Source organism: Martes martes (genome assembly GCF_963455335.1).
Source record: "Martes martes genome assembly, chromosome: 8".
Taxonomy (NCBI): Eukaryota; Metazoa; Chordata; class Mammalia; order Carnivora; family Mustelidae; genus Martes; species Martes martes.
Genome location: NC_137895.1, coordinates 90384470 through 90408180, shown reverse-complemented (window position 1 = coordinate 90408180; position 23711 = coordinate 90384470). Strand labels below are relative to the sequence as shown.

Here is a 23711-nt window from a genome sequence, read left to right as displayed (position 1 = left end):
AAAAAGGATAGAAATAATGAAGACAAAGCAGAAATCAATTAAATATAAATCAATTCAAATAAGCAATAGAAAAAAAATCAGTGAAATAAAGTTCATTTTATGCCCATTTTATAAAACTTGAATATAGTTGACACACAATATTATATTAATTTCAGGTATAACAACGTATTGATTCAATATCTCTACATGTTATATTATTCCCACCACAAGTGTAACTACCATCATCACCATACAACACTATCAAAATATCATTGATCATATTCCTTATGCTGTGCCTTTTTTTCCTGGGACTTATTCATTCCATAACTGGAAGCCTGTATCTTCCATTCTCTTTCACCCATTTTGCTCTTCCCCTCAACCCTCATCCCTATGTCAACCATCATTCTGTTCTTTGTATTTATAGGTCTGATTCTTATAAAGCTAAATTAAAAAAAATCAATATAATCAATAAACTTCTACTTAGGAGATCAAGAAATAGAGTTAAAACAAATCACCAATTGTGCCATTTATCAAATTCCATATTGTCTCTCAGCTTCAAATTCAATTTCCAATCTGTTATAATAAAGAGATGGATTTCTTTCAAGCATTTCAGATAGCACCATACTAAGATACTCAGTATCATAAGATAAGCTCATTCAGTGGAGAAATGGTCTTCTCTTGCTATGTTGACTTGCAAACTGTCTTCCATACACAGAGGGCCAGGAGAGACAAAAGAAAGAGGAAGGCCACTCCAGACTGAGAGGTAGCCATTTTAATAAGCAAGGGAACTTACACAGGTTTGTCTTGGGCAGCCACAAGAGGAGCAGATCTCTGCATCCACCTGACAGAATCTTAAAAGTTTACATAAAGTCCTTGAGTTCAGTCATATACATAGTCCAGATGGTCTCAACAACACTTTATTCTTTCAGGGATATTTCCATGAAATAGCTCCTAGTGTAGGAATGATAGACCATACATTCTCAGGACCAAGGGGTGGGGGTGGGGGTGGTGGTAAGGAGCCTTCAGTTGCCAGAGTCCAGCTGGGTCTCAAGTCCTCTCAGTGACTTCATCCAACATGCTAGCTCTGCCAACTGCACAGTGTCAAGAGGTGTGAGAGTGAGGACATATACCCCAACAACTCACCAGTTATGCAGTTATGCAGAGCCCTTCAGCAACCTTGCAGCCCTGGCCTGGCTGCACTATTTCTCTTCTTCCTGATGTGAAGGCCTCCAGCCCACTGTTATACTCCTGTTATACTCCTACCACCTCTGCACACCTTTACGTGCATCCACTGGCTAGGACTAGTTAGTGCCCTGGGGTGTTCTTTCTGACTTGTGCAGGACTGTTGACTAGTTTAGGCCCAGGAAAACCTGTGAACTTCTCCCCACCCAGTGTAATGCAACTATACTTTCTACAAAGAGATTTGAATCTGTCTTGGAGATTCCATCCCCCTTCAAAATCATCCTTCCTAGTTAAATCCTCCCTGGGTCTTAGGGTATCTCCTAAAGTTCTCTTATATCTTATGGTTACTTATTTATCATAAGTTAGTAATTCTTGACATTAAATTACCCTTGTTTAAATCACCATGTGGTTTGTGTCCTGATAGAACAGATAGATACACCAATATAAAGAATGTAAGATAGAGCAGCAATACAGATCCTCTAGCTATTAACATATTAACAAGAGAGGGCTATGAAAAATGTTAAACCAATACATTTGACAACTTAGATAAAATGGAAAATTTATTTGAAAGATGTAAATTACAGAACTGACACATAAAGAAACAGAAAATCTGCATACCTTTATTTCTGTTATAGAAATTGAACTAATACCTGAAAGTCTTTTCACAAAGAAAATTCCAAATTTATGTTGCCTCACTGGTGACTATCAAAAGGATAAATAATCCAGTCTTTCAGAGCACGTGAGGAAAGAACGCTCTCTCACTCATTTTGAGAAATCAGAATAAGTTGATACTAATATCAAGCAAAGAAATTACAAGAATGAAAGTATCGACCAATATCTCTCATGATCATAGATATAAATGTCCATAATGATATATTAGCAAACAATAATTATCAACTAAAAATGGTCAAGAAAATTTATTAGATGCTTCATAAAGGAAGATACGTGAATAGCCAATAGGCATATGTAAAGGAGCTCAATATCATTAGTCACTAGGAAATTCAAATTATAACTAAAACGAGTCACACACTCACTAGAATGGCTACAATTAGAATGTAAGTTGACAGCATAAATCATGACAAGGATGGAGAGCAACTGGAAGTATCATATACTCCTGGCAGGCATGTGAAATGATGTAACTACTTAGGAAAACATTCTGGCAGTTTCATATGAACACAGTAATCATGTCTTAGTAATTGCTCTCCTAGTTACATACCTGAGAAAAATGAAAATATGTATCTCCAAAAATTATACACATGAAACTAGGACAGTAGCTACCTTTGGTTGAATCTTGACTGCCAGAGGGTAAGAAAGACTTGTTTTGATTGCTGGTAGTATTCTGTCTTTTTCTGGGTGGTGGCTTCATGTTTGTGCATATTTGTAAAGTTTAATTAACCTGAAAAATTTAATTATTTGCCTTTATTGTAAATGTGTTATTAAAGGTAAAACAGAGAAATTTCCAGAAAAACAAACACTAAGTGAATTCATCACCAATATATCTACACTAAAAGAAAAAATAACAAAGTGCTCTCTATAACTGAGAAAAATAATTACATGTATTGATGTCATGAGTGATGAAATACAGAATAAGAAAATAAGTTGAAAAGTTAAATGCACATTGTCCGTATAACACAATAATAAAAAATATCTTGTGGGGTTTAAATATATGAAGAATTTTAAAAACAACAAATATTCCTGGAAAATTCACATCCTGGGATAACTGCTATAAAGACCAAGGTTGTTTTAGTAAATTTCCTATATGCTAGGGTTAAAAAATAGTGACACAATAAGTTCACTGGTTTCCCTAACACTTCAGAATCTCTAAAAATGGGCAAATTAGACTCTTACATCTTTTAAGTTCTTAAAAGAGTTACTCCAACTTAGAAGATATCAACTCAGGTTTCAGCTTTCGAAAAAAAAAATTTGAATTTTATCCAAACATCAAGTGTCCTCTACTTAAAGGCGATGGATACATTCATTATCTTGATTGTGGTGATTATTTCACAGGTGTCTGCATAGGTACAAACTCATCAAGTTGTATATATTAAATTGTGCAGTTTTCTGTATATCAGTTATACTTCAATAAAACTGTTAAGAATAGAATAAACAGAATAAAACTTGGGAACATGAGAACATTTTATTTCACAAATTCATTTTCTAGGACTACTGTCTAAGAACTCTGGACCATTACTCTCTAAGATTTTTTTTTTAATTTTATTTATTTATTCATTTGAGAGAGAGAGATGACAAGTAGGCAGAGAGGCAGGCGGAGAGAGAGGGGGAAGCAGGCTCCCCGCTGAGCAGAGACCCCGATGTGGGGCTCGATCCCAGGACCCTGAGATCATGACCTGGGCCAAAGGCAGAGGCTTAACACACTGAACCACCCAGGCGCCCCCTCTCTAAGAATTTTTAATCATCTATATTTGGGGTATCTCTAAGTTATGGAATTTTATTACTAAAGTATCTACAGTGTCATTTGAAATTAGTTTCATGTGTTAGTTAATGTATCTGTACTTGACATTGGAAAAATATTAGAAGGTAGATTTTCATTTACAGGTTTAGAGTGGCCCTCCTAAATTATTTTTCTAGTACATTGATTTGGAGTAACTTCTGAAATGTCCAACATGGGTCTAGAAAGATATTCAGAGGAACTGGCAATGGGAAAGTAAAACTGGGAAGGTGGACTCTTTTGCCTTAAAGAGAGCTAATTTCTCTCTTAAGCAGTATAAGCATACACTTTGTTAGCCATAGGCTTAATGTTAATCTAACCAGTTAAGAAAAAAAATCTTAGAAATATGATGAATATGTGAATATTAGGAAAAATATATACTCCCTAATCTTCATATTTCTCTCCATGTGGAGGGGAATTCTTTTAAGACTAATTTTCAAAAGGTAAAAAAAAAATACAATATTCATACAATTATTCAACAAACATATGCAAAGTACTTTATTCAACTAGTTAAACAGTAAGATGGTAAGGCTGTTTGAAAGGAGAATTCAAGGAATAAACACTATATAATCAAATGATGACTCTTTGGTATCTATTAGATACTGAATTGATTAATATCTTATAGTGCCCTGAAACTATAATCTTTAGGATATCTTTTCTACTGAACAGAAATCTACAGTTAATGTGTATTTCAAGGTGTGTGGACTTTAAGCAAAAAGTAAACAACAAAGTCAGATTCCTGTGTATTTTCCTGAATAATTAAGAAATTTTTGGATGAACTTGTAAAATAATGACATTGTAAAGATGGGCAGTCATTCTACTTTATTTCTAGGGTTTGAAGATTTTTTTTCAATAATTCATTTATGCAATTCTCCTGACACTCTCCTATCTCTCCTTCCACTGGTGTTGAAAAGACTTATCTGACAAGTAGAATTAGGGGGGTTTGGGTGGGCTTTTTGGCTTTGATTTTATCTCTGTAACTTCCCCCGCCCATTTCTTTTTATTGTGGGAAAAAGTGTATATCATAGAATTTACCATTTAAAAAATTTTAAGAATACATACAGTTCAGTATATTTACATTGTTGTCCAGCCATCACCTCTATATAGCTACACTACTTTTTCCATTTTCCCAAATAAAACTCTATACCCATGACAGGTAGATTTTGAACAAGGATCTGTGTATGCTAGATCTATCCTGTTCCCTTTCCTCTTTTATGTTGTCTTTTCTACAGCTAGATTTAAACCTGCCTGAAGTCATTCAATAGAAGATATACCCCTGGTTGGTGGGGTAGATTTGGATCTAGTCATGACTAACTTGAGAATTTCTTATTGCAATGTTCAAAGCCATCTTTTCAATACTTCTATTTGTAATAAAACTGGAATTTACTTGCCTACTTTCTCTGTCTAACTGACTCAGAAATCAAGCAAAGAATAAGGGTGGAATTCCTTCATAATCCCAACAATGGCAAGGAACCCAAATGCTTCTGTGAATATTATGTGGCATTACACATGGCAATACACTTCTGTTGTGATGAGCACTAGGTGTTATATGCAACCAATGAATCACTCAACAGTACAAAAAATAATAATTAATTATTATACATAATTAATTATATATATATACACATATATGTATAAAACTGGTCTTTGCCTCAGAAATTCCTCTTCTGATAATTTATACTAAAGAAATAAATGGTATTAATATAATACATAATGTTATAATGGTTAAATATGGGAAGCTTTACCAAATAATGGCTTGTCCATATAAAGAGTCTAATGCAGAAAAAAATTGTGATGCAAATCTATATTTTTACCATGGAAAAGTATTTACAGTTACCGTTCAGAAAGAGATTATATACTATTTTCACATGTATACATATTTGCACATTTTTCCACTGAAAGTACAGACTTAAGGCAGTTTTGTTGTCTTTTGTTCATATTTTGTTATCTCTAGGTTGAGAGTAGCCAGAAATATCTTTTCATCAGAAAATCACTGCGTTACCCTTAGAATGCATCTAATAAAATTGTTGCACCTTATTGTCTCCAAGGACATGATTCCCACTGCTGCCTCTATTATATATTTTGCCAAAATGCAGTGCATATTAGAATCATTAGTCATGTTCAAACTTCGGTCACAGAGGACCCTTTCTTTACCCATATAGAGAGCTCCTTAACATCCATAACAGTCCAAGGTAACAAAACACTCATGTAACTTCACTGTGTAAAAGTCTATCTTTGCCCAGGGAAGTCATAAATCATCTGTCAAAATCTTCTAATAATCATATTAGATTGCTCATCATTTAAAACAAATGACAAGGATTTTTTTCAGGTTTGCTATATAAGAAATTTTTTCCTAGATTTAAAGTGGAATAAAATCTTCAAAGAGAGTTTGTTGGCAACTCAGAGAACACTATCTGCAGTAAAACAAAACAAAACAAAACAAGACAAAACAAAAACTGTCTGAGACTGTGTATGTGTCTGTGAGTGGGGCATTTGTACACATATTTGACTCCACGTACACTTCCAGTTTCATCATGAGGACCATCACAATTACACAGTCACCTAAAGCCATGATTACCTCCCATGAGAGTAAGTATATTCTTATTTGGTAATTTCAGTTTCTTTCTTCATTCAACATTCTAGTTCCTTGGTCTCTAAAATATCAGACTGATCTATAGACTGATCTATTTAAATATGAGATGGGAATAAATTAACTTGGATATCTCTGAGTAAGCAAGTAGTTATTTAAAATGTTATTTCCTTGTAGAAAAATTAAATTTTAAGGGATTTGACTCACTGGAGATATTTGATACACATATCAGTGGAGATGGGTCAATACCTGGTCACTCTTTTTTTTAATTAGCCTACTCACGTCTTTTATTTTTTTATTTAATTTTATTTTTTCAGTGTTCCAAGATATATTGTTCATGCACTACTTGTTCACTCTTTTCATCTTTAGTATCTACAGCAATACCAAACATATCATAGGTTCTCAATAAATATGTTTTGAATTAATTCATAGAAATAGGAGGAACAAACAGAAATGACCTGGCCCACAACATCACACTTACCAATCAATATATATTTATATCAAGATGCACCTGTGCCTTCATTAGAGTGCCACATTATTAGCAATGTTGTTGTTAGCGAACAGTGAGCTAATTATAAACACAAATTCTCCTTGAACTACACTAAATTGAAAATACACCTGAATTAGAGTGGTTTACGAGGACACTCACTTAATATCCCAGGATCACAGAAGATAAGTGTTGGTGATCAGAATGAAAGGAGAGTTTGGGAATCTAGCACTGTACTCTGAGTTAGAATGCCACAAGGAAGCACTGAGAGCTTTAAGGAATTTTCTCAGTTTGGTTCAGAGGGTTCAATTCCTATATGATCCTGTTTAAAAGGGTGCCTAGTTATCAGTTAATTATTTCTCCCCTTGACCATAGATTAGTGCTACTTTTCCGCAGAGATGCCTACAATCCGAGATAATTTCCTATCTATAGGACTCTGACATTGTTTTATGTTACTGTCTTGATAGAATTAGCATGCTTCAATTCACCAGACTTTAGAAAAGCACACTTCTATGTTTCTTGTTGGGTCCAGACTGCTAAAAATTAGTGAAACCATTCATATAACAAACTAACCAATTTTTCCAAAAGAAATCCTTTTCTTTCTTGGACTGGAGATGGAAAAAAGGACATAGACTCTTTATTTACAAAAGGAAATAGCTGCCCATATAATTAATAACATAATGATAGTTGAGAATGATATCTGAAATACCTATTGCCTCATGTCCAAAATTGCAGATTCAATGAACTCAGCCCTTAGTATTTCTGTGCAGAGCACTTAACAGGTTATCAGAGGCACCAAAAATCACAAGATTTATAAAAAATTCAGGAAAGGGTGCCTGGCTGGCTCAGTCAGTTGTGTTCTACCCTTGATTTTGGCTCAGGTCATGATCTCATTGTGATGAGTTTGAGTCCCTCCTTAACTCTAGCTGAGCATGGAGCCTGCTTGAGATTCTCTCTCCCTTTCCTTTTACCCCTCCCCCCATGCTCACACACATGCTTGCTCTCTCATTCTCTCACTTTCTCTTTCTCTCAATAGCATGCAAAATAAAATTTGTCAACACTGGCAAGTTGGTCATAAGAACTATCATAAGAATAGTCATATATCAAAAGCTAATGACATACTATATGGTGACTAACATAACATAATAAAAAAATAATAATAATAAAGAATAGTCATAGACTACAGTGGGAATATTAAGAGTAAAAGCTATTTCTATCTCATAGGATTATGCATAGAATCCTAGTAAAATGTATACCTAAACCAAAACTTTGAAAGAGGGATAGGGAGGGAAGAGGGTGCAAGTATAAAAATCACTAAAGACAAAAGGATCAGCATATAGGAATTTCCACAGATAATTTTAAGCATGTCCTTTTATGGGAACTGCTAGTAAATAACTGAACCAAATTGAATGAGGAGATGTGAAACCAGCAGCCTGACTTTGTAGACTGTACTCTTTGTCACTATGAAATACTATATTTCTTTTTATTGTACTATAATTAAGTCTTATATTCATTTCAGGTGTACAATATAATGATTCAACAATTCAATACGGTACTCAGTGTTCATCAAGGTAAATATATACTCTTAATCCCTTTATCTTGTTCACCCAGGCTCCACCCATCTCCCCTCTGGTTACCACCAGTCTGGCCCCTCTATTTAAGAATCTGTTTTCTAGTTTGTCTCTTTTTTTCTTTGTTCATTCATTTGTTGTTTCTTAAATTCCACAGATGAGTGAAATCATATGGTATTTGTCTTTCCGTGACTGACTTATTTCATTTAGCATTATATCCTGCAGATCCACTCATGCTGCTGCAGATGGCAATATTTCATTCTTTTTTAAGCCTGAGTAATATTCTTTTATATATCATAGTGGTATATGCATACTAGGATGGTAAGATAGTAGCCAGCGTAAGTATACTAGGAGAATAGAACAAGAAATGCTTTTGACTGTATGAATTAATACTGGAAATATTAGAAAGATCTCCATATGCTCACTAAAAAATTAAATTTTATAATGAAGGCAAAAGGGAGTGATGGAGAGGATTAAAACTACTGCTTGGGTTACAAAAATTCCATTTACAAATTCTGAAAACAATACATAAAAGTTTATTTTTTAATTCAACTTAGTATCAGGGTCTTCCCTCTCTAACTAATTCCACCATCTATCTATCACATTCTCATGAATCATTACCGTATATCTATTGCCGCCCTCAACACAGCTTCACCTTAATTCTGGTACATTTGCACACTTCTGATATTAAGAGGTAAAGAAATATCAGCATCCATCAGAGTTGGCATTACCAAAATATGCATCATCTTTTCAGGTCCTCATATACCTATTTTGTCTCTACTAGTTTGGGATTGACCTCTTATTTCCCTTCCCATATTACTCTTATGGTCTAGTGGTTTTCTGTATAAGCTTTAAGACACTTTGAGTATTTCTGCAGCAAATTGCAATACAGGAAAATGTATGAAGTATCAAGTGTTCCGTTTTAGTTTCCTTGTCACCATTAGGCATGAGAACAACCCTCTTCTAATTCTATACCAGTCTTGAAAATGGAAAAACTATGTGACTTTCTAAAGCCCTTTTAGCCTGTGTTCAAAGAGCAACTAATTACTTCCTATTATTTTCCTCCTTAGATCTCTACAAGGAAAAACAAAAACAAAAACAATACTTCAGAAGTGTATCTCATGTTCTTTCCTTCTGTTATTCTGGCTCTGTATCACTGGAAGATAGCAAAGGGCCCCAAGCATAGAGATCTCATGCAGAACCATCAAATTCTCTAACTATCCCCCAATTTTCTTATCCCCTGCTAAACAAATTTCATAAATTCTCTAAAAATGAAAAGACTTGTCCTTAGTCACTACTCTGAAAGAAATATTTATTGCCTGAAAATATTCCATTAATCTAAATGCTTGATGCCTTTGAAACTTAAAATCCATAAATATATTCCTTCTTCTACTCTTCTCAATTATGTAAAGCCAAAATGAATTAACTTTCATGTAACGGAGAGATGGATCAAGAGTTTTAAGGAAACATCTAGTATGGGATGAATGTCAGATAATAACAGTTCAGAAACTTTTTTTTTCACAAAACATAAGGGAGAATTAATCATATCTGGGTTTTTAAAAAAATGATTCTGATTGCATTGAGTTTTAAAATATTGAAGGGAGAAGCAAAGGCATATGTTAAAGTGTATGTTAATACACTTTTGCAATATTTTAACTATGAGATAAAGAAACCCAGAGTAAATTAGTATTTTGAGTGAGAGAGTAAAAGAAACAAATTAAGAAGAGAACCAAAATGGCAAGACCAAGTGTTAAACTGAAAATGTGAGAAAAGAAAAAGGAATAATAAAGAATGTCCTTATATGAGACTTAAGATTGACAAGAAAGGATATACAAATCTGAGAGGCATATTTAAATCTTGAAATATGCACATCTACAGGACTCTCAATAAGACTAAGATAACAAAATAAGGATACTAAGTGTAATTAATAATAATGAGTGTTTACCATATTCTAAATGCAGCTGTATATATTTTATCTATATTATCTAAATTTCTCAGTATAACCCTAAAATGTAAAAATTATTTTACCTGAATTTTGCACATTAAGCAAATTGCTCAAAGCCACTCCAAAAGGAAGAAGGGAAAGTGTAAACTCAAACCCTCGAAGTCAGATCTAGATGTCCAGAATAAGCTGAATGTTGAAATCAGAACAGTGTAAAGATGTATTTTTCCCTGGCAATATAAATTCGGGGATTACCAGCCTATTTGAAATCACCTTACTTATAAGAATTGCCTCATTTATAAGAGAGAGTGAAAGAAAGGATTTTCTAGAGAAGAGATTTCAGATGAATAAACAACCACAGGGATTAGGGGGGAAAAAACCATGAAAGAGAATGAAAAAGAATAGACAAAGCAGTAGGAAGAAGTTCAAGGAAATGTGACATAGTGGGAATAAGGCTGTAAAGAGTTTCTTAAATTAGCAGTTTATAGTCTCATATGTCACAGAGTTTGAGTTAAGTGAAAACTGATTTTGTTTAATGAGTGAAACAAAAGGGAGGTTAGCGGTGACTTTGGCTAGAGTAGTTTAAATGTTGCAATACTCAGATGAGTTGATGTACAAATGGTTACTAGGACAGAGGAGACAATTGCCATGTAGGTGAAATTTAAGCGAAAATGTGTAAGTATAATTAAGAAATGGCTTAAACCTCTTAAACCTAATATTGCTAAATGTCATTTGTAATAAGGTGGTTGATGGTGTTTCAAACTGAAACAAGGCTAGCCAAAAACAAACAAACAAAAAAAAAACAGGGATATGGCTCTTCAACTCTATAAACATACTTCCAACATTCCCTTACTTCTTTGTAATAAATTCTGAATCCAACACATTGCTATGCAATACATCCAAGCAGTGATAAGTCGTTCTCAAATGTGTTTAGAAAGAAACAATGGAAATTCAGTTTAGAATTTTAATATCAAGAATCGGCTCTTAAGGAGAACCCTTTGACATGAAAAAAGGGGGAAAAGTTCTCAAGATCTAGAGAATACAAAATAGTAGCAGTTAGAGTATGTTAGGACTTTTACTATTAAAGAAATCTAGAAGAAAGTACTGAATGAGACATTACAATCCCAGACCTCAGCTTGCAACCTGGGGAGAAATTCTTCTTCACACAAGGATATCCCAGGAAGCGTCAAAATATCTCACATAGATATTCTATTCTGAAAGTAGAAAGAAAATACAGCCAAAGGTAAATATTACAATGTTAAATGTGTACCTTTGAAGTAAAATTTCTATGGTGAAAACCTGAAGAAAAAATTGGACTGTTAACACATTCAAATGAATCTTGAAGAAAATATAGCCAATAAAAATGTCTTTTTTTCAATAAAAATGTCATAAACACACTTCCAAGAAGATGGTCTAAATAAGCTGACACAGGGTAAACTATGTAGTAAGTACTCATTGTCTATTTAACAACTAACACACATGTAAACTTTAATACTGGGATTCTCTTGTCAAAGACCATTGTTAGTTTTTCTTAAAATCATCTCTGTGGGAAGCATGTCTGCAGACAGAAAATTTTGGGAGAGCAGAATTGTTGATTCAAAAGCAATTTATGGAAGGAGGATTTTTTTTCAATGATGTTTATAAGATGATACGTTGAACTGACACCAAGTATAGCTAAGTTGTAGATTTATTAGAAGCAGCAGCAGAAAATAAGTACGTGATTCAAATGTGAATAGTCACTTTGTGTGATGCCAAGAGGTATTCAAACATTGCCATGTGTTATGTGCTCACTTCTCAACTAACCAGTTGTATAGGAATCACTCTCAGATTTACTTCTCTTAAAGTTAGACACTGGCCAGGACTTTGGCGTTCTTCATATATCCTTCTTTATTGTTTCAAGCAGACTGGGCAAAAAACAGTAGTCAAGGATGAGAAACCAAACAGCACTACCAACTTTCATCTTGCTGGGACTGACAGAGGACCCTCGACTGAAAATTTTGCTCTTTATATTTCTGTTTCTTTCCTACATGCTAAGTATATCTGGAAACCTAACCATCATCACCCTCACTCTGATTGATTCCCACCTTAAAACACCAATGTATCTTTTCCTCCAAAATTTCTCCTTCTTAGAAATTTCATTCACAACTGCTTGTGTCCCCAGATTCTTATATAGCATATCATCTGGGGACAAGTCCATTACCTATTATGCTTGTGTCAGTCAACTGTTGTTTACAGACCTCTTTGCAGTAACAGATTTTTTTCTCCTGGCCACCATGTCCTATGACCGCTATGTGGCCATCTGCAAACCCCTGCATTACCTGACCATCATGAGCAATAGAGTCTGCAAGAACTTCATCCTCTTCTGTTGGGTAGCAGCACTGATCATCATTCTCCCACCAATTAGTCTAGGTTTGGGCCTGGAATTCTGTGATTCAAACATCATTGATCATTTTTGTTGTGATGCATCCCCTATCCTGAAGATCTCTTGCTCAGACACATGGTTGATAGAACAGATGGTTATCGTCTGTGCTGTGTTGACCTTCATCATCACCCTCATGTGTATAGTTCTTTCCTACATTTATATCATTGGGACCATTCTAAGGTTTCCCTCTGCCCAGCAAAGGAAAAAGGCCTTTTCCACTTGTTCTTCCCACATGATTGTTGTTTCCATTACTTATGGCAGCTGCATCTTCATTTATGTCAAACCTTCAGCCAAGGATGAGGTAGCTATTAATAAAGGGATTTCACTTCTTATTACTTCTGTCTCACCAATGTTGAATCCCTTTATTTACACACTGAGAAACAAGCAAGTGAAGCAAGCTTTCCATGACTCAATTAAAAAAATTGCATTTCTCTCAAAGATGTAAAGGAGAAATGAGTCTATGAATCCAGCTGAAAGGAAGGACAAAGAGGCTTCTAAAACAGTTCGTCTCTATATCATTTATTCTCCAGTCATACGGACACTCTCACTTTCTTTTTAAACAACTTACTGTGAGCACTATTCCACTTTTTTACTCTCTGCTATAACTAAACTCTGTGCCTGTTTGCTCTTAGTGTCTGACAGAAATTGATGTTTGTCAAACATGTTGAATGTTATCCCTGGAAACACAGTAGACCACATTTTTTCTTTTTTTTTTTTCTTTTTTGCCATATTTCTACACTGTCAGGTGTGACTATGTAGCCTCTGTTATAGTTAACAGAATGTCTGTGGAAGTGATATGCACCATTTTTAAACCTGGCCTATAAAATATCTAATATGTGATTCACCAATGCTTTTTTCCCCCACCTACCAGCTAGATGCCAGGTTTAATGATTTTGTAAGCTTCACATTGGTGATGAATGAAGCTGATTTTCCATCTCAGCTATAGTCTTCATCCAAAGATAGCAGTCACAGAAAACTTGATAAAGTTTCTTCCTTGCCCCACCTCAACTCAGCTGTCACCAGTTTGGACAGGTAAAGTATTACAGAACTATCCCTGTTACTTAGTTAAGGGAACCACATTCATAGTTACCTCTACTTTAGCTAAATGGATGAAATTATTACCTCTACTAAGGAATCGCTAGAAGTATGTACTGTTGAATTTAATGGTATGAATATTATGTCTTGACTATTGGCATCATCTTCCTCAGACACCCATAAATTCAAATCTAGCCCAGAACAACCATATGAGGAAAATAGTACTAAAAATAATATATGCAAAAAAATAATATGTACAAAGTTGTTAAGTTATAATACTACCCACCCCTCTTTCACATCTCCTGGTCCTATAAACCTTTCCAGTTAAGTGCCCATATTACCTTCTCTCATCTTCACTGTGAGGAGACAATTATTTAAATAAAATTTTATTTTTATTTAAATTTGGTCAACCATTTTTTTTTTAAATAACTAGTGTTTAACTGCCCTTTCCAATTTTCAAGGAGTCCATTGCATAGAGAGCATTATGGAATACAATATGTCTATATAATATTTTATTTTTCTTGACCCTTTGTGTACATTGGTAAGAGTAAAGTATGTAACTGTATCAGAAGGAATATATTCCATATACTCTACAAGGGATTGTGCAAATAGATGTAGTCCCTCAATCTCTTGCAGATTCCCTAAGCTTAAATTTAGTCCCCTGTACAAAGGTTTGCCATTCTAAATCACAATGCTCACTACATTTGGAACTCTTACAAGCTAGGATAAATTGAATAAATCTGAATGGGCATTATAAGATGTGCATGTTGAGCTAAAGTGGCTTTCTCACACATTACAATTGACATTTCACTAGCAATTCTTCAGTGACATCTTAATAATTGATCTTTATTCATCTTATTCTTTGAAAGTATGTTTCTCTGAAGATCTGTCATTAGTTAATCCCTTTTAAGGGGACTTCACCAGGTCATGTCTTCCTTTCTGCTACCATACACCCTGCCCCCTGGGTCCTTGGTCACAGCTTTGACCCAACACTACTAAGGCCAGGCTGTCACCACTCCGCACTCCAACCCTGGGGCCTAAAATGCAGCTATGACTAGACTGCACTGTTCTGTGCCCAGCCCCCTGGGGCACTACTGCTCCCTCCCTAGAAGTAGAAATACTGCCCCCCACCTAGTGGGCACCCTCACACTCATTTGGAGACTCAAGTCTTTTCCCACCAAAGCCAGTTTGAAAAAACTGCAAGAGGCAACTGTTGCCTCAAATTTGTAGACATCAGTGCAAAACCAGTAGAAACATGAGAAGGTAAAGCCATATGACACCATCAGGGAAGCACAATAACTTTTCAGTACTGAGAACAAAGAAATGGAAATCTATGAATTATGTGAAGTAGAATTCAAAATAATTATCCTGAAGGGCATGAATAAATTGTGAGGCTCTAACTACAATGTGGATAATAATTAATAATACCATATTATACACTTGAAATTGGTTGGGAAATCTTAAACATTCTCACCACAAAATTAAAAATTTTATACATATAAGGTGATGGATGTGTTAATTCACTTGATTGTGGTAAGCATCTCACAATGTATATGCGTATTAAATCATCATTAAATCATTATATTCAATTTTATTTGCCAATTATTCCTAATAAATCAGGAAAAAAACAGACACATATATATATAAAATAATCAATTAATAATAAAAACAGAAATAGGCCCATGAAATATAAAAACAGAAGAATCATAAAAATCTAGGAGGTATTTCTGAAAACTATAAATAGTAATCATTTTGCCTTTTCTTAAGAGATTTTTTCTTTTTTATTATCTGGATAGCTATATTTATACTAAGTATTAATTACATTAATTACATTTTATAGAATTAGTACATTAGAAAAATTGTCCTTATCATCTTACAAATACTTAAAATGATGTTGAAATAAAAGAAAAGAAAGTTGCATTTTGCATTGTAATCTGGTATTTATTATTGTATACCTGGCCTTTTCTGATGTTAATGTTATTTATACTGTGTCTCAGGATATTTTTCCCAGCTCTGTTTGTTCCACTCTGTATTTCCAAGTCTTACATAAGAGATTCATTAGTAATGTTTAGGACATAACCACGAAGGACATATGTGTTTATTTCACTTAAATGAAAATTGGGTCAATTTTACCAATTCAGAAATATTTTCCTGTGCTAGAAATATCAGAATATCAATTTTTACAGAAACAGAGATCCTTTCCTACCCACTTAAACTATTATAAGCTCTGTAGTTAACAGGGTAAAGAAAATTTTTCCTGGGCTCACAAGGAGGCAGGCTTCCTGCTGAAAAACTCTTCATCTTATGTAGATGGTAGATCACTTAGTGAAAACTGCAATTGCTAAGCTCTCTGTGTAAGTCTGTATTCACAGAATGGCAATCAGAGCCCACCCACCTATCTCCATGATAAGACATTCCTGGATGACTTTTTTCACTCTTTGCAACTTTAGGGTTCACTAAACATCTGAGGTCATGACTATCAGAAAACTATTTTTTTGGCTTTTTTTTTCTTCCTTGAACTCTAGAATGATGTTTTCTCTGGGGAAAGTGTCTAAAACAAAATAATGGATATGATGTGTTATTTTAATGGTTTATGAAAGGTTTCGACAACCATTAACGAAGTGCGACTTTTCAGTATGAGTGACGAATATATGACAGTCACTGACAACCTGTTTTTACGTATCAATACACGAAGATAATCTAGAATGAAGATCATCATGGAATTTGGGAGGACACTCCTAAGCATCCTCTGCCACAATCTCACCCTCATTTTAAGCAAGAACTATGCAAAAAATAAAAATAAAAAATTAACAAAAACTATGCATAAAATGTGTAAATTTTATCTCCATTGAGAGATTTGTTTGCTGACATTTTACCAGTGGGTGATCTTGCTCTCTAATAGTCATTTACATTTTAATGTAAAGTCTATGTTTAATCTCTGTATCTTAATGTCAATGTCAATTTCATGACAGTGTTCTTAATAATGCAAATAACAACTGGGAGAAAATGGTGTGTGTGTGTGTGTGTGTGTGTGTGTGTGTGTGTGTGTTTAAGAAAAGATACCATCCTCAGCACATACAGGCTGAATGAGGTGTCTCGGGATGAGTTACTTATCAGGAATTGTGGTGATGGGAATGGAGGAGATGTGTCTGGGCTGCAGATCCAGTTCCTTTCTATACCACCATTGGAAATGCTGTGTTTTCCCTTAACCTGGTATTGACATGCCATGGTTAACTGTGACCTGTTCTTACTCTCATTTTGCTTTTCTATATTCTTTAGGTTAAACTATGGGACTAGGTACAAGGTGGAAGATGATAACTGTCCTTTCTAATTATTAAAAAAGAAACTTCTTAATGCAACCAAGTGCAACTCCATGTAGCCATCTAATTGAGGCCTCTAAAGCAAATGCTTTTAATTCAGCAATGTGGGAAAATGACAAAATATGCAATGATTGAAGATGGGGAGTACTTGAGTTAGTTGCTATGTAAGTAATCAGATCAGAGAAAGGGCCAAATATGTAATACTAATTGACCCAAAAAATTTCAAATAATTGAATCAGTTTGGTACATCTGAAACCAATGTAATATTGTGTGTCAACTATACTCAAATAAAAAAACTTTATAATGAAAAAATAAGAGGCTCTTGGGTGACTCATCCTGGTAAGTGTCCAGGTCTTGATTTCAACTCAGGTCATGATCTTGGGGTCATGTGATCAAGACCTATATTGGGCTCAGCATTCAGTGGGGAGTCTGCTTGAGATTCTCTCTCTCTCCTGCTTTTCCCCCATCTCCCACTCCCTCTCTCTCTTTCTCTCAAAATACATAAATCCTATATACTATGCAGTATTATGCCTCCATCAGAAAGGATGAATATCCAACTTTTATATCAACATGGATGGGACTGGAAGAGATTATGCTGAGTGAAATAAGTCAAGCAGAGAGAGTCAATTATCATTTGGTTTCACTTATTTGTGGAACATAAGAAATAATATGGAGGACATTGGGAGATGGAGAGAAGTGAGTTGGGGGAAATTGGAGGGGGACACAAGCCATGAGAGACAGTGGACTCTGAGGAACTAACTGAGGGTTTTGGAGGGGTGGGGGTGGGAGTTTGGGTGAGCCTGGTGGTGGGTATTATGGAAGGCACGTATTGCATAGAGCACTGGGTGTGGTGCATAAACAATGAATTCTGGAACACTGAAAAGAAATTTTCAAAAAATATGGTACTGGCATAAAAACAGACACATAGACAAGTGGAACAGAGTAGAGAGCCCAGATATGGACCCTCAACTCCATGGTCAAATAATCTTCGACAAAGCAGGAAAAAATATCTGGTGGAAAAAAAGAACAGTCTCTTCAGTAAATGGTGCTGGGAAAATTGGACAGTTATGGGTAGAAGAATGAAACTCGACCATTCTCTTACACCATACACAAAGACAAACTTGAAATGGGTAAAAGACCTCAGTGTGAGGCAGGAATCCATCAAAATCCTAGAGGAGAACATAGGCAGTAATCTCTTCACAACTGGCCACAGCAACTTTCTTTCAAGACATGCCTCCAAAGGCAAAGGAAACAAAAGCAAAAATGAACTTTTGGGACTTCATCAAGATCAAAAGCTTCTGCAAAGCAAAGGAAACATTCAACAAAACAAAGAGGCAACCCACGGAATGGGAGAAGATATTTGCAAATGACAGTGCAGACAGAAGGCTGATATCCAGGATCTATAAAGAACCCCTCAAACTCAACACACACCAAATAGACAATCATGTCAAAAAATGGGCAGAAGACATGAACAGACACTTCTCCAATGAAGACATACAAATGGCTAATAGACACATGAAAAAATCATCATCACTAGCCATCAGGGAGATTCAAATCAAAACCACATTGAGATATCACCTAACACCAGTTAGAATGGCCAAAACTAGCAAGACAGGAAACAACGTGTGTTGGAGAGGATGTGGAAAAAGGTGAATCCTCTTACACTGTTGGTGGGAATGCGAGTTGTTACAGCCATTTTGGAAAACAGTGTGGAGATTCCTTAAGAAATTAAAAATAGAGCTTCCCTATGACCCTGCAATTGCACTACTGGGTATTTACCCCAAAGATACAGATGTAGTGAAAAGAAGGGCCATCTGTACCCCAATTGTTCATAGCAGCAATGGCCACGGTCGCCAAACTGTGGAAAGAGCCAAGATGACCTTCAACGGACGAATGGATAAGGAAGATGTGGTCCATATACACTATGGAGTATTATGCCTCCATCAGAAAGGATGAATACCCAACTTTTGTAGCAACATGGATGGGACTGGAAGAGATGATGCTGAGTGAAATAAGTCAAGCAGAGAGAGTCAATTATCATATGGTTTCACTTATTTGTGGAGCATAAGAAATAACATGGAGGACATGGGGAGATGGAGAGGAGAAGGGAGTTGGTGAAAATTGGAGGGGGAGTCGAACCATGAGAGATTGTGGACTCTGGAAAACAATCTGAGTGTTTTGGAGGGGCAGGGGGTGGGAGGTTGGGTGAGCCTGGTGGTGGGTATTATGGAGGGCACATTTTGCATGGAGCAATGGGTGTGGTACATAAACAATGAATTCTGGAACACTGAAAAGAAATTTAAAAATAAAGAAAAATTTTTTAAAAATTAAAAAGATACATAAATCCTGAAAATTTTAAATAAATAAATAAAACACTTTATCGTTTTAATAAAAAGCTAACCATTTAGCTTTCGGTGAGTTATAATCTTTTTGCTGGTGGAGTGTTCTTCCTCAAACTTAATAGCTGCTAAGCTGATAGGGTCGTGGTTGCTGATGGTTGGAGTGACTGTCACAATGCCTTAAAAATGTTTTTTTCATTCTAGAAATGCTTTTTGTTTGTTTGTATGTTTTTAGTTTTTTTTGGTGGTGCTTTAGATAAATCTTATCCATCCTTCAGAGTTCATCATAACTGTCACTGCCTTGGGAAATCTTTCTTTGGTCACTTCCCTATCTATGCCTAATCAGATAGCTGAATTTTCTTCCCATTTCCCCCGTACCTATCAACCCACTTTCCCACATCCTGCTTGTGGAATTCTTCTGTGTACAAGAAAAGCTTCTTTTCTCTACCTTTGAGGCACTTGGCAAATCTCATGGTAACAATATTCTTCCTATTGCAATAATTACCCCTATTGCAGTATGATCTCATACTTACAATAATCTTTTTAGAATAAACTCTCTCCTTACTAAGTCCAGATTTGTTTTGTTTTGTTTTGTTTATGACAATGTACAATAGTATGGATCCTTTCTGATTTTATCACGTGTTTAACCCTATAAGAGAATAAGCACAACTATCCTCCAAACAATACTTGAATGTGTTTTTATCAAGATTTTATTTATTCATCTGATAGAAAGAGAGCACAAGTAGGCAGAGAGGCAGGCAGAGGGAGAGAGAGAAGCAGGGTCCCCGCTGAGCAGGGAGCCCGATGCAAGCTTAATCCCAGGACTCTGGGATCATGACCAGACCTGAAGGCAGACACAAAAAACTGAGCCACCCAGGCACCCCAAAACAATACTTGAGTCTTACAACACCAATTAATAACAGCTATACTGCTCTATGCATTTGAAGAAAAAGAATGGCAAACCTGTTATAGAGAATTTAGTATACCAGTATTAATGATGTTAAGTGGAATTTTATCAGAGATATTTACTCTTCCCCCATAAAATAATCACTTCTGCTTTCAGGGGAACAAAAGGAGAGATCAGGGTGTCTCTTTACCACTGGACCTTGCTTTACTCTGTGTACCTAACATTCAACAACTTGCACATACAACCATGAAATACAACCGTACAATGATGAAAACTAGAGAACAACCACTAGAGTCAGGGATCTTCATTTCAATCCAAACTTCACCACTTCCCAGAGGCACCACATTACACAAGTTGCAAGACTCTAGTACTTTGATTTATCTGCAAACAGTAATAATAATTACAGCTGTGCCACAGAGCTGTAAAAATATGAACTAATGCTTATAAAGAGCTTTCTCCTATCAGCAGAGCCTTACTAGTAGCCTAGAGCAACAAAGTGGTAAGAGCTATACCTTCTCACACCCCTCGCTGGTGGCAGTGAGGCCTGGCATGGAGGTAATCATCCATCCCTACTCAGGCAATGAGGCTGTACGAGCCACTGCCCTTTTTCACTGGAAAGGTATCAGTTGGGCTGAGATGGGACCTGAAATTCCATTCATCAGCAACAAGGCAATATGACTCAGTGCACCAATTTTACCAGACTCTTATTGGTATTGGCAGGGCTTAATGTGAAACTGAACATGAACATCCACCCAGCCCTCATGTTACATCTCAACAAGGGAACTGCCTCCTAAAAAAATTTAAAAATCAAAAAAAGTATTGGGGAGGGTATGTGCTATGGGGAGTGCTGTGAATTGTGTAAGACTGATGAATCACAGATCTGTACCCCTGAAACAAATAATACACTATATGCTAATAAAAAAATAAGAAAACTCAGAACCCAATTTAAAAATAAGCAAATGATTTAAACAGATACCTTACCAAAGAAAATATACAGATGGCAACTAAATGCACCAAAAGATAATAAACACATTAGCTATTAGGTGTACAAAAATTAAAATCACAAGGAAATACCACAACACCTACTAGAATGTCTAAAAGTATAAAAATTGATCATACAAAATAAGTGGACCATAGGGGTGCCAGAGTGGTTCAGTCAGTTAAGTGTTGGCCTTCAGCTCAGGTCATGACCCCAGAGTGCTGGAATCAAGTCCCAAATTAGTCTCCCTCCCTCTCCTTCCTGCTCTGGTTCTCTCTCACTGTCTGTCTCTCTCTTTCTCTCTCCAATAAATAAATTAAGTCTTAGAAAGAAAGAAATGGAAGGAAGGAAGGAAGGAAGGAAGGAAGGAAGGAAAAGCCTCCTACACCACTGGTAGGACTGTAAAATCATGTGACTGCTTTGGAAAACTGGTTTCTTAAAAAGTTACATATATACTTTCTGTATGCCCCAGCCATTCCACTCCTAGGTGTTTATCCAATCTACAATGAAATGAAAGGATATGTCGTTAGAGAGATTTGTGCATAAAGGCTCATAGCAGCTTTATTTGTAAGTGCCTCAAAACTAAAATGACAAAATATCTTTTATCAGGTGAATAATAAGCAAATTATGATATATCCACAAATGGAATTTTTCTCAGAAATAAAAGGAGTGAGTTATAGATACACATAATAATGTGGATGAATCTCAAAAACTCATGTCGAATAAAATAAGCCAGAAGAAAAATGGTTGGCTATAAATAGCAGCAGTGAGGGTAGGGAGGTGGGGGCCAAGAAGGAAGGATTTGACAAAGGGCACAAGAAAACTTTGAAGAATAATTGATATATTATGATTGCGATTATGGTGTTATTTTCTTGGGAACATACAATATGTCAAAACGTATAAAATTGTACACTTTAAATATGTACAGCTTATTGAATGTCAATTGTATCTCAATAATGCTGTTTAAAAATTAAAAAGACGAAACAAAAAATAGATTTGACTCTATAAAACCATGAACTAGATGCCAAAAATCAGCAATGACACTTCTGTTAATTTTTAAAAAAATTTTTATTAACATATAAAGTATTATTTGTCACAGGGGTACAGAGCTGTGAATCGCCAAGTTTACACATTTCACAGCACTCACCACAGCACATAACTTCTCCAATGTCCATAACCCCATCACCCTCTCCCTACCCCCTCCCCATCACAACCCTCAGTTTGTTTTGTGAGATTAAGAGTCTCTTATAGTTTATCTCCCTCCCAATCCCATCTTGTTTCATTTATTATTTTCTTACCCCCCAAATTCCCCAAGTTGCATCTCCACTTCCTCATATCAGGGAGATTGTATGAAAGTTGTCTTTCTCAGAGGATTGACTTATTTCACTAAGCATAATACCCTCTAGTTCCATCCACGTCATCACAAATGGCAAGATTTCATTTCTTTTAATGGCTGCATAGTATTCCATTGTGTATATACAACACAGCGTCTTTATCCATTCATCTGTTGATGGACATCTAGGTTCTTTCCATAGTGTGGCTATTGTGGACATTGCTGCTATAAACATTCGGGTGTATGTGCCCCTTCGGATCACTACATTTGTATCTTTACAGTAAATACCCAGTAGTGGGATTGCTAGGTCATAGGGTAGCTCTATTTTCAACTTTTTGAGGAAACTCCATGCTGTTTTCCAGAGTGGTTGTACCAGCTTGCATTCCCACCAACAGTGTAAGAGGGTTCCCCTTTGTCCACATCCTCGCCAACATCTGTCATTTCCTGACTTGTTAATTTTAGCCATTCTGACTGGTGTGGGATGGTATCTCATTGTGGTTTTGATTTGCATTTCCCTGATGTCGAGTGATGTTGAGCACTTTTTCATGTGTCTGTTGGCCATCTGGATGTCTTCTTTGCATAAATGTCTGTTCATGTCCTCTGCCCATTTCTTGATTGGATTATTCGTTCTTTGAGTGTTGAATTTGATAAGCTCTTTATAGATTTTGGATACTAGCCCTTTATCTGATATGTCATTTGCAAATATCTTCTCCCATTCTGTCAGTTGTCTTTTGGCTTTGTTAACTGTTTCCTTTGCTGTGCAAAAGCTTTCGATCTTGATGAAGTCCCAATAATTCATTTTTGCCCTTGCTTCTGTTGCCTTTGGCGATGTTCCTGGGAAGAAGTTGCTGTGGCTGAGGTCGAAGAGGTTGTTGACTGTGTTCTCCTCAAGGATTTTGATGGATTCCTTTCTCACATTGAGATCCTTCAATCATTTTGAGTCTATTTTTGTGTGTGGTGTAAGGAAATAGTCCAATTTCATTTTTCTGCATGTGGCTGTCCAATTTTCCCAAAACCATTTGTGGAAGAGACTGTCTTTTCTTCCATTGGACATTCCTTCCTGCTTTGTCAAAGATTAGTTGACCATAGAGTTGAGGGTCTATTTCTGGGCTCTCTATTTTGTTCATTGATCTATGTGTCTCTTTTTGTGCCACTACCATACTTTCTTGATTATGA

At 35.7% G+C, this 23711-nt stretch overlaps 1 protein-coding gene across 1 annotated transcript; it reads left to right on the top strand.

Moving 5' to 3' along the window:
* Positions 1-12128: 12128 nt before the first annotated feature.
* LOC308347485 (olfactory receptor 6C2-like) lies at positions 12129-13067 on the top strand (the record flags this gene model as incomplete). Its single annotated transcript, XM_080810959.1, has 1 exon — positions 12129-13067. One exon carries the CDS (start codon positions 12129-12131, stop codon positions 13065-13067), a length of 939 nt encoding a protein of 312 aa, XP_080667085.1.
* Between the last annotated feature and the right edge of the window lie 10644 nt (positions 13068-23711).